This window comes from Hyaena hyaena, unplaced genomic scaffold (genome assembly GCF_003009895.1).
Source record: "Hyaena hyaena isolate Hyena2069 unplaced genomic scaffold, ASM300989v1 scaffold_367, whole genome shotgun sequence".
Taxonomy (NCBI): Eukaryota; Metazoa; Chordata; class Mammalia; order Carnivora; family Hyaenidae; genus Hyaena; species Hyaena hyaena.
Genome location: NW_024081002.1, coordinates 1118812 through 1130876, shown reverse-complemented (window position 1 = coordinate 1130876; position 12065 = coordinate 1118812). Strand labels below are relative to the sequence as shown.

The 12065-nt window shown below is 43.3% G+C and overlaps 1 protein-coding gene across 7 annotated transcripts in view; it reads left to right on the top strand.

Annotated features, from left to right (window-relative positions):
* ATE1 (arginyltransferase 1) overlaps nucleotides 1-11069 on the top strand; it is a 149978-nt gene extending 138909 nt beyond the window's left edge. For all 7 annotated transcript variants that reach the window (XM_039250456.1, XM_039250455.1, XM_039250453.1 and 4 more), the window contains one exon: nucleotides 10323-11069. In XM_039250456.1, coding sequence (XP_039106387.1) covers nucleotides 10323-10501 — 179 coding nt within the window. In that variant the 3' untranslated portion in view covers nucleotides 10502-11069. The remainder of the gene's footprint in view (nucleotides 1-10322) is intronic.
* The last annotated feature ends 996 nt before the right edge of the window (nucleotides 11070-12065 follow it).

The window sequence follows — 12065 nt, the reverse complement described above, 5'->3', positions numbered from 1 at the left end:
TCCAAATATCTCTGAAACCCTGCTTGCTGTTTTTCGGGGTATATGTCCAGAAGTGGAATTGCTGGATTGTATGATAATTCTAATTTTAACGTTTTGAGGAACTGCCGTGCTGTTTTCCCGGGGGCCACCCGTTTCACACGCCCAGCAGCCACGCACAGGTGCTGCAGTTTTTCCACATCATCTCCGACTCGTGCTGTGTTCTATTTTTTTGCCAATAGCCATCCTTGTGGGAAATGTTATTTTGTTGTGGTTTCTATTTGCATTTCTTTAATGATGCATCTTGCCATGTGCTCGTTGGCCACCTATATGTTGTCTTTGGAGAAATGTCTATTCATGTCTTTTGCCTGTTTCTGAATCAACTTATTTAGGATTTTTTGTTGTTGAGTGTTAGGAGTTCTTTATATCCCAGATACTAATCCCTTAGCACGTATGTGATTTGCAGTTCATTTGATTGTTGTATATTGATCTTTATCCTGTGACTTTGTGGGCTCACTTGGATTTCTAGGAGGATTTGTTTTACAGCATCTTTGAGATTTTCTGCATAGACAGTCATGTGATATGTAAATAGGGACAATTATATTCTTTTCCTATCTGGGTGCATCTGCATTCCTTCTTTTTCCTTATTGCATTGGCAACTTCCAGCACTAGTTTGAATAAAAATAGTGAGAGCAGACATCCTTGCCTTGTTTCTGATCTTAGGGGGAAAGTGTTCCTTCTTTTTCAAGTTGAGGAAATCCCCCTCCAGTCCTAGTTTTCTGAGAGTTTTTAACATGCGTGGTTAGTTGTGAATCTGTCAGGTGTATTTTCTGCATCATTTGACGTGACTGTGATTATTTTCTCTAAACTGCTAATATGGTAGATTATATTGGTTAGCTTTCAAATACTGAATCAGCCTTGCATACCCAGGTAAATGCAACTGCTGAATTCTTGTTTGCTAACATCTTGTAAAGGGTTTTTGCATCCATATTCATAAGAAGTACTGGTTTGCAATTTCCTTTTCTTGTGCTTTGTCTAATTTAGGTTCCTGCTTTTATTTTCTGCAAGAGATTGCATAGAATTGGTGTGTTAATTCTTATTTAAATGTTTGGTAGAATTCTCCAGTGAGACCATTGGAGCCTAGAGATTTCCTTTTTTGGAAATTAATTACAGATTCAATTTCTTCACTAGTTATAGGGCTATTTACATTATTTCATATTGGGTGAGTTGGGGCAGCATATGTTTTTTGAGATTATACTCAGAAAATTGTCTTCCTTGCTGGGCTGCTGCTTTCCTGGACCTTTGGTTAGAGTAGGAAGATTTTTCTTGTTACTTTTTTTTTTTTTTTTTTTTGGTCCCTGTGTACTGGCTTTTCACGGTCGCCAGCTTTTCCGGGATTCCCTCTGGAATACATGAGGCAGAAAGAAATCCCGGGACACTCCCACCTTATCCTTCCTCAGGCCTTGGAGTCCCTGCCAGGCTGCCTTTGCCCTCACGGTCTAATGTCTTCTCATGTTTTATATATAATGTGCAGGGCTTTCTGTCCTCCTTAGTGTGGCAGTGGGGAAAAGTAGGTGTACCTCATCTTCCTGGAAGTGGAAGCCCTCCTGTCTTGTCTTAATTTTTTTAAAAAAGGCAGGGGCAGCTGGGTGGCTCAGCTGGTTAAACGTCCGATTCTTGATTTCTGCTGAGGTCATGATCTCATGGTGGTAAGATCGAGCCCCACTTGGGGCTCCATGCTGGGTGTGGAGCCTGCTTGAGGTTTTTTCTCCTTCTACTCCTCTCCCCTATTCATGTGTGTTCTCTCTTTCTCTCTGGGGGAAAAAAAGTCCAGAGAACTATTTTTTTTACTACTTAGGAATGTGTAAACTATTACTCCTATTTTAGCTGCACATTTACAGCTATACTAGGAAGAACAGTAAACATGCTACTGGTACTTAATATGCAGCAAATGAGTAATTGAGAAAATCTGGTTCGCTACCTGGTAAAAATCAAACCTGATAATATCTGATCCAAGTTTTGCAAAATGTTTATTTGTATCACTAATACTACTTACTTTATTAACTCTGAGATTACAACGAGTTGTAGGTTTAAAAATCCAAAAGAAAACCAGATTTCCAAATCCTAAAGCTGTGACAATAAAAAAGCACCACCGTGACCCTTACTCCTTTTTTTTTTTTTTAATTTTTTTAATGTTTTATTTATTTCTAGGAGAGAGAGAGAGACAGCGTGAGCAGGGGAGGGTCAGAGAGAGAGGGAGTCACAGACTGAAACAGGCTCCAGGCTCTGAGCTGGCAGTCAGCACAGAGCCCGATGCGGGGCTCGAACCCACGAACCGCGAGATCATGACCCAAGCAAAAGTCGGACGCTTAACCGACTAAGCCACCCAGGCGCCCCCCGTGACCCTTACTCCTAATGTTGTGATGGTCTTAAACTGACTTTTAAGGAACCATCAGTAATCAATCTCTCTGTCTCTCCTTTCATCTCTGTTAATATATTGGGTTTGTTGTTGTTTTTTTTAAGAAGAATTTATTACTGAGAAGGTTGTCATGATTTTTTTGGGGCGCCTAGGTGGCTCAGTTGGTTAAGTGTCTGACTTTGGCTCAGGTCATGGTCTCGCAGTCCATGGGTTCAGGCCCCATGTGGGGGCTCTGTGCTGACAGCCCAGAGCCTGGAGCCTGCTTCAGATTTTATGTTTCCTTCTCTCTCTGCCCCTCCCCCATTTGCACGCGTGTGTTCTCTCTCTCTCTCAAAAGTAAAAAATTATTCTTAGGAATAAATTTAACAGAAGTATAAAATTTACAATCTGAAAAATACAAAATATTATTGAAAGAAATTACAGAAGACCTAAGTAAATGGAAAATATCTGATGTTTATGGATTGGAGGACTTAATATTGGTAAAATGGCAATACTCCTCAAACTGACCTACAGACTAAATGCAATCCCTATTAAAATAACAGCTGGTGGGGCACCTAGGTGGCTCACGTGGTTGAGCATCTGACTTCAGCTCAGGCATGATCTCACAGTTTGTCCAAAAGAATAGTCCAAGTGAAATAACTAGAAACATTATTCCTTCTAGATTATGAAAATGTGTAATTCTCCCCAATTTTGGATTCCCAAAGCAATTTTTTGAGCCTCCCACCAAGTGAACTTGACGAATTAGCTGCTGAGTGGAGTTCATTTCTCTCATGTGTACCATTCATTCAATTCCCTTGCCCAGCCCTTTGCTCCCGACACTGAAATCTGCCTTTCCCGGATTCTCCCCCTTCCCCACAGTGATCAAAACGCTTGTTAACACCTCTTGTTACGTGAAGATATTCTAAATCATGTTTGATAGTGAACTTCCCAGAGTTGAGTTTGGTTTCAGAGTTGGGTTCTTTCATGTCTTTCTTCACAATTTCACATTCTTCCTGTCACATCACAGTTTTACTCAGCTATATTTAATATCATTCATGTGGCCACGTTTGCCATCTATACAGCCATCTTCCTGAGAAACTGTAAAGTGTGTGACGTGTTTTCATGTTTATGAAACAATACTATACCAATAAATCATGAAGTTAAGAAAATAGACTGTTTCATGGTTTTCTGGGAAGACTAGATGTTATGAGAATAGTGAATGAGTGAAATCCCCATAAGAAGTGAAGCTGTGGTCTCTAGATTCTTTTCCTTGCAAAGCACCTGTGATGTGCAGTTCATCTCCTGTGGATAAAAAGCTGGGGGAAAATCAAACAGTCGTCACCCATCATGACAAGTTTTCCTTGAAGATTAAAACATCATAGATTTAACAGCGTATTTGTATTGCTGGTGATCAGATGCTCAGCTCAGAGAGTTTGCAGAATTGCGTTTGGTTTTTATCTGACAAAACTGTGACCCATTAGAGAAAGAAAAGGTGTGAGAGGCCCTTGTTGGCACCCATTTCTAAGACCTGGCAGCGTCCCTCAGATGAGGTAGCAGATGCTCTTGAATCTCAGAGTGCCTTACTTTTCTAGTCAATTTGGAGTCCCCTCAAGAAGAGGCCTGTTGTGCTGTGTGGAGTTAGCTACGTGGAGTTTTGTCTACCAGCCCTGATGGCCCTTCCCAGGCAAGTGATTCAGGATGATCACAGCTTTGTGAGGATTGGGGAATGTGGTTTTTTTTATTTTAACAAATAAATTATAACTTATTTTTAGTGTTGTAAGAATCTGGCAGAATGTTCCTTGTTTAAACAGGTTTTAAGTTGGTTTTAACACTAATAATATGTGCTACAAATCAGAATTAGCCTTCATGGCAGATGTAACTAGTGATAGTTGTTAAACTGAGAAAAGTGAAAAGTGAGTTGTATTTTCGATATAATGATAATCAGTCGTTTCTGAAGTTTAATACGGTATATCCACCGAAAGGGTGATTGATATGACTCTCTGGACTTAATTTAAGGTATGGATAGAATGTGATCCGAAACTTCTAATGTTTAAATGTATCCTTTAAAATTGTTAAACACTGGTAACGTGGATGGAAGATTGCTGAGGAAAAGAGGAGAGTGGGAGAGAAAGGGTTCTTTGTGGGGGCTGACATTGCTCTATTTGTTTATTTCTAGATTATTTGAGTTTTTACAAGGATTACTTTAAGTTTTTATTTAAATTCTAGTTAGTGAACATATAGTGTAATATTAGTTTCAGGAGTAGAATTTAGTGAATCATCAGTTACATATAACACCCCGTACTCATCACAGGTGCTTATTATAATGCCCTCTTAATGCCCATCCCCCATCTAGCCCATCCCCCCACCCACCTTGCCTCTAGCAACCCTCAGTTTGTTCTCTGTTGTTAACAGTCTCTTATGGTTTGCCTCCCTCTCGTTTTTCCCCGCTTCCCCTAAGTTTATCTGTTGTATTTCTTAAATTATCACATATGAGTTGAAATCATATAGTAGTTCTCTTTCTCTGACTGACTTATTTCACTTAGCATAATACACTAAATGGCAAGATCTCATTCTTTTTGACAGCTGAGTAATATTCTAATATATACACATACCACACTTCCTTTATCAGTGGCCAGACATTTGGGCTCTTTCCATAACTTGGCTACTGTTTGGCGAACAATTGCTGCTATAAACATTGGGGTGCGTGGTACCCCTTCAAATCTGTATTTTTGTATTCTCTGGGTAAATGCCCAGTAGTGCAATTTGCATAACTTTAATGACGTTTAAAAAAAGATTAAAAATTTTAAAATTAATGTGTTTATTGAATATTTGTAATTTTGTTGATGACTAATTCCCAGAGAATTCATTGAGTTAGTTCCAAGTTACTGAAATACTAGGTTTTTAAAAATTTATAAAAGTGTATCTTTCCTTAGTTTCTCTTACTGATGCCTTGTGGCTCTGTTGGGTGTGTCCCACGTCGGCTCAGGTCATGATCTCACGATTTGTGGGTTAGAGCCCCACGTCGAGCTCTGTGCTGACAGCTCAGACCCTGGAGCCTACCTCGGATTCTGTGTCTCCCTCTCTCTCTGCCCCTCCCCTCACTAGTGCTCTGTCTCTCTCAAAAATAAATACACATAAAAAAAAAAGTTGATATAAATTCAACATGATGGTGGGGTTTTTCCTAATCTTCTACTTTTATTTTTATGTGTCATATTAGCAAAGGATAAAATTAGAGTGACATTCGTTCTAGATAAAATAAGATGATGGCATATCAGATCTTATATTTTTATTTGCTAGAATGTTCCATTAGAGTTTGGACCTTAAAGTGTGTTTTCCCTAAAATATTTTAGGGTAAATGTTTAAATGGTTACACATCGTTTTATAAATATAGACATGTGGGGCCACGAGTGAATGGTCAAAGAATTCTTGAGATGTTTTCAGTGCAAAAAGTTTGTTTTATGGGGACAGGACTGGTGGGCAAGAAGAGCTGGTGGCTGTATGCTCAGTTGCCAAGGGAGAGGAGGTATGCAGCAAGTAGGAGATCATAAATGTCTTCTGCAGTTTTCTGCTCATAAAACCACTTTCAAAAGATTTCTCTGGTGCTTTATCATTCAGCTCAATATTAACTCTCGGTGAGACGTCTGGGCAGTCAGGAGACCCTTTAAGAATGCAGCCACCCGCATGCACTTGGTGCTTATCGGAACTATGCAGGCCATAGGTCAGCCTTCTGGGCTAAAGGTGAACATTTGTCTGCTGCTGTCCCTCATCAGACGGGATTTAAAATTCCAATTTAAAAAATTCAAGGTTTTAGATTGAGAAGAGTTTGTACAGTTTTGCAAATGTTCTTGCTCTCTCCTTTGCTGTTCTCAGTGATCTTTATGAGTTTTCTATTTGTATTAGACTCTGCACATACTTGAATCTACCTTCTTCCTGCTATATTTCTAGCCAAGTAATGGAGTTAGTTGTCTGTGTTGCAGTATGTAAACATTAAAATGCCTGAAATTGGTACTCCTGGGTGGCTCCATTGGTTAAGTGTCCCAACGCTTGATCCCCACTCAGGTCATGATCCCATAGTTTGTGAGTTCAAGCCGTGCATTGGGCTCTGCACTGATGGCGTAAAGCCTGCTTGAGTTTCTGCCTCATCTTCTCTCTGCCCCTGCCCTGCTTGTGCTCTCTAAAAATAAATAAATAAATAAATAAACAAAACAGCAAATAAATAAAATGCCTGAAATTGACATCAGGGATTCAGGTTGCTGCCTTTTCCTTTGCTTGTCACTCAGCCTGCGAAGGGGTGTGGTAACCTAGTAGATGTTAAATATCTCATTGTGTTAGAGTATGTGGATTTTCTGCCTCAGCTGGACAAGGCAGTTTGTTAAGAACACATACTTGGAAGCTGGCGTGTTCAGCCAGGAGCAGCAGAGCCCTTGCAGGTACTTACAGCCGAGAACACTGAAGGCAGGGGCGTGGTGCTAACAGGGCCGTTCCTCAGAGCCAGGCAAGGCTCAGAGTGACTCCGAAATGAGCAACGGCTGGGAGCCCCCGCCGCCCCTGGGCCACACCAAGGCTACCAGTAAGCTGGAACCTTGGCAACTTTAAGAGCCACTGTGGCTGCGGCCAAAATAGAGCCAATGAAGGAAGAAGAGAGGTTTTAGGGAGAGCCCCTGGCTGCATCCCCTCCTGCCCAGCCTCCTGCAGCATGGAGCCACCAGGAGAAGCGGGGAGGGTGCGGTGGTGAGGGGGCGCAGGCCGGGTGCGGTGGTGAGGGGGCGGAGCCCTTCTGCCAGCTTCTATCTTCCTCCACCTCAATCTCGGAATGTGTCCCAACTAAAGCAAAAATCTAAAACCACACGAGCACTCGGTCCTGCGGATGTGAGGGCTCCCTTTCTCTGTGTGCCAGTGCGCCTTCCCAAGCTGGGTTCCCAGCGGATCAGCGCCTTCCCTGATGGAGTAGAGTCCTTTGAGGGTAATAGTGCATGATGAGCATGCGTCTCCCTAGGACCGGTTTCTAAACAGGTGTAGGAGGCAGGCAATTTTGGAACGCCCTAACTCTGTCACTTTCTGCTGATTGAGATCAGCCAGCCTGTAAAATGGGATCTGTTTCTCTTTTAGATATTGGAAGAGTAGTGTTACTTCTGTCTTGTCTAACACTGATCCTGGGTGATTAGAATACACAGCAGAGGAAACAGCATCAGTTGAGGAAGAATAAACATTGAATTGTTGCTTCCATTACACAATAAAAAGGGATGCAATGGAATCCAGGCATTCAAAAACATAGAGCCTTGTGTGAGGTGGGCATCCAGAAAATGCCGAATATTATCACAACTCTGTTGTGAAAACGGTTTCAACTTTTGTGATTTGACCGAAGAAGTTTATGGCTGCAAGACCCTGAGAAATCTTCTAAAACAATCTTTTTGGTTCGTAGAAACAGAAACCAGCATTTCCATTTGTCATGTTCAAAAGACCCACACTTAGCAAAATAAGATGCCTACATCAACCTTAAAAACAACTTTTTTAAATTATAAAAGCCTTATGCCAATTATAGGAAATCCAGAAAAGTGGAGGGGGGGGTGGTTCTCACACTGTGAAAAGGGCTCCTGTAACACCGCATCCATAGAGACTCACTCGTGCCATCACAAGTGTGTGTAGAGCACCTCTGGTCAGGCCTTGACCCAGACATGGAGGAGTCTTAGTGGCCACACAGCCACAGTTCTCAGATTGGGATTCTCATAGGACTTTCAGTGGAAAAGGAAACAGGCACTAAAGAAGTACCTATGTCAGGTGGTGGCCCGTGCCGTGAAGGGGGCTCAAGGGGAGCAGGGACACTGTGTCACGGAGTCAGAGAAGGGCCTCTAAGGACCAACATTTAAAGTAATCTGACGAGGTGAGGGAGAGCCGTATTTCTTCTGGGGGGAGGAAGGGTTAGCTCCAGGTGAAGGAGCAGAGAAGTACTGTTCAAAGGCTGATACGTATTTGCCCAGACTTTTCTGGGCATATACTAGGCTTGTAATAAAAAGAACAGTTGTTTACACTGTAGTTCCTTTTTCCTTTCACTTACCAATCTCTCTTCCTTTGTCCTTTTAATAGCTATGTAACATTTTATTATATGGAGATACCTTAACATATTTAACCCATTTTCCAAGGATGAACATTTGGGTTTCCAGCTTTTCAGTATTTCAGGGAGTGTTGCTGTAGACAGCCTTATGCGCATATATGAACGCTGGCATGTGTGTGTTTCTACAATAGTGCTCAATCCACTTTAAAAGTCTTGAAAAAATATCAGGGCTCCTGGGTGGCCCAGTCAGTTCAGCGTCTGACTCCTGATTTTAACTCAGGTCAGGATCTCATGGTTCATGAGATCGAGCCCCATGTCAGGCTCTGCACTGACAGCGTGGAGCCTGCTTGACCTCTCTCTCTCTCTCTCTCTCTCTCTCTCTCTCTCTCCCCCCCTCTCTCTCCCTCCCTCTGCCCCTCCCCGTCCTCTTTCTCTCAAATAAACAGAGAGAAAAAATACCAATGCACAGGTACTCAGTCTTCATTCGGATCGAAATCAGGATCTCTGGGGATGGGTTCCAGGCTTTGGTTTATTTTTAAAGTCCCTCGGATGATCCCAGTATGTACTCAGAGTTAAGAGCCGCAGCTGTAGGATGATTCATGGAAGTGGCCTGGCCGAGTCCGAGAGAGAAGACATTGTACCTTGCAGTAGATACCGTCAGCCTGGTCCCTGTCCCGCTGGGACTAGGAGCAGCTGCCATTAATTGAGACCTAGAGTCAATTGGCTGAAACAAGGGAGGTTTTTTCCCTATGAAGTTCTTTACATGGGCAGCCCAGGGCCGCCCTGGTGCCCTTACCCCACGGAGTCTCCGGTGCCCGAGTTCCTTCTTGCTTTAGTCTTTGTCGACCTGAGAGAAATCTCATACGCTCAAGTTCAGAAGGAGAGAGGCTGGCGCTCCTGCCATGACGTTCATGGCGTGGGCAGCAACATGAAGGAAGCATCGAAAAATAAAAGCGGGAGAGGACACAAGGCCGGCTGCTCTTTGCTAAGACTCCTAGAAACTTCCACAAAACACTCCTGCTCATATCCTGTTGGCCAGAGCTTGCTCATGAGGCCGTGCCCGGCTGCACGAGGAGCTGGGAAACAGGCTTTCCTGCAGGCGACAGTGTGTCCTGCAGAAACCAGGGGCTTGTTTCTGTGAGAACAGAGACGCGAGCACGGCGGCCGCGGCCACCCCTGCCACGTCCTCCACGAAAGCCTGAATCTGCCCGCGGCCCCCGGAGCCCGCGTGCCCAGCGCCCTGAGCTGCTCGGCTCCAGTGAGCCACGCTGGAGGGATGAGAACCTCAGCACGTTGGCGTGGGGCGAGCGGCAAGGTCAGGTCAGTCAGTTCAGACCCAGGAAAGATGCTAGAGAGCTGTGAACTTGCCCGCTAGGAGAAAGTAATGTGCTGAGGACCGGCTGTTTAACTGCCTACACTTCTCTTCCTGATGTTACAGCTTTCACAGGGAAGGGAATTTATTACCTTTCATCAGGGCATTTATTTACTGACATACTTAACATACTCAGGTTCATCTTAGCCTTCATGCTGCACACACTCTTGTTTAAACGTGCGGCTCAAGGAGCACATCTTACCACATAATTATTATTCAAATTAGACATTTTTATTTTTAATATTTAATTTTAAGAGAGAGCATGTGAGTGGGGGGAGAAGCAGAGAGAGAGAGAGAGAGAGAGAGAGACAGGATCTAAAGCGGGCTCCAGGCTCTGAGCTGGCAGCACAGAGCCGGACACCAGGCTCGAACCCATGAACCATGAGATCATGACCTGAGCGGACGTCGGACACCCAACCGACTGAACCTCCCAGGCGCCCCACAAATTAAATACTTTTAAATTCGAAAATGAGAAGTAGCTGGACATGTGACTTTCTTAATGAATATTTTCTTTGTTACTGCAGTGGATGAAGGTCGCAGTAAGGACCCTGACCGTCTGCAGGTGTTCTACAAGAAAGCCATCATGCCCTACGGCGTGTACAAGAAGCAACAGAGAGACCCGGGCGAGGAGGCCGCTGTGCTGCAGTATGCGAGGCTCGTGGGGCAGCCGTGCTCCGAGCGGATGCTGCTCTTCCGGAACTGAGCCCCCACCGCCGCCCTCCCGGCTCTGGGCACCTGCCTTGTGCCCATGACACGTCCCTCAACCCCCACCCCCCGGTACGTGCCCCTCCCTCCGGGGACGTGCCGGCACTGCCCACAGATGAAACTTTTTTGACGATTATATGGCTTTTCTAAAATATTTTGTGGCAATGTATTTGTGAGACTCTCATGGTTAATATAAAGATTTTAAAAATACGTTGTGACCTAGCCTCTTAATTGGGGTTTATCACTTTTGGAAGTTTGTTTTATGAACAAAATACAGTATAAACTTCTCGTGTTACTCTTTTGGAAAGTAAAATGAGTACGTGGATCTTAAGTCATTTAAATCACCATTGTGCTTTTTTGGTTGGAGAAATTACAACAGACTCTTCTCAGATCCATTTAGCACATTAGTTTATGCTACAAAACCTTACGTGTGGGGGGAGGGTAGGGAGTCTGTCTCCTCGCTTAGAAAACGTCTTCTCAGGAGAAGGAGACTGTGTTGTATTCAGTGTTCAGTATCAAGTTACTGCTGAATGGTATGTAGTTAATAGAAAACTCAAAAAAAAAAATACGAACATTGAAGAAAGAATATCAGATAGACGTCAGACAGTCCCCATTCTGTCTAGTGTTTTGACGGGATTTGTTTTCCTACAACAATTGTTACTCTCCAATAACCATGCTCTCAAAAGTATCCCACTTCGGGCAGCAAAATATACGACTACCCTAGTTGTGTATATGATTTGCTCTATTTCTAAAAAATCAAGAAGAAGTGAAGTTTTCTTTTTTTTTCTTTTCTTTTTTTTTTTTTTTGTAAATATTGTGCTCCTGCCTTGGCCTGAGACCCATCAGAACTCAGTAGACACTAAATATTTCATTCCTTAGAACTCAAGACACTTACTTGTCTTTGGTTGCTGACTAAAAGCTAACTCATACTGGACTACTTGTGTAGTTATCTGCCTGTATAGCTAGCCATGCCACACGTCACATGTAATGACGCACAGGAATATTGTGACCCCTGTTCCCGGGCAAGAGGTGAGCAGCCCATTCCTTGCCCTCTGATTGGCGAGTCACAGAGCAGACGCTGCACTCAGGAATTGGAGGCAGAGGCTAGCTTCTTTCTTCCCTCTCACTCTCTTGTTAGCCAGTGTCCCTTGGCCACCACCGTCAAGGTGACCGGCACTGTGCTGGGAGGGAAGAGGAGATTCATAGTTAGAATTGAGTTGCATTGGAGACCGCGAGTGACACAGGATGGTGGCTTCCTGTGCTCTTTCCCAGCTCACCCCTCCTCTGCTGTCAGCTGCTTGGCCTCTACATTCACTTCATCCCCCATTTTGCCTCTTTGCTAGTGCCCTTTTTAAAAAAAGCGTATTATAGAAGTTAGTACTTGGAAACTCACTTCTGATTTTAAACTTTTCTCCTAAGTGCACTGATTTTAGATAAAACGTTAGGAAATAATTTCAGTTAGCTAAGGGAAAGATGCTAAAACAATGATTTTAAAAAATCACATGTCTAGAAATTCAACATCTAAATTGTGTATTCACTCAGACGGGGTGTGTGTGTGAGAT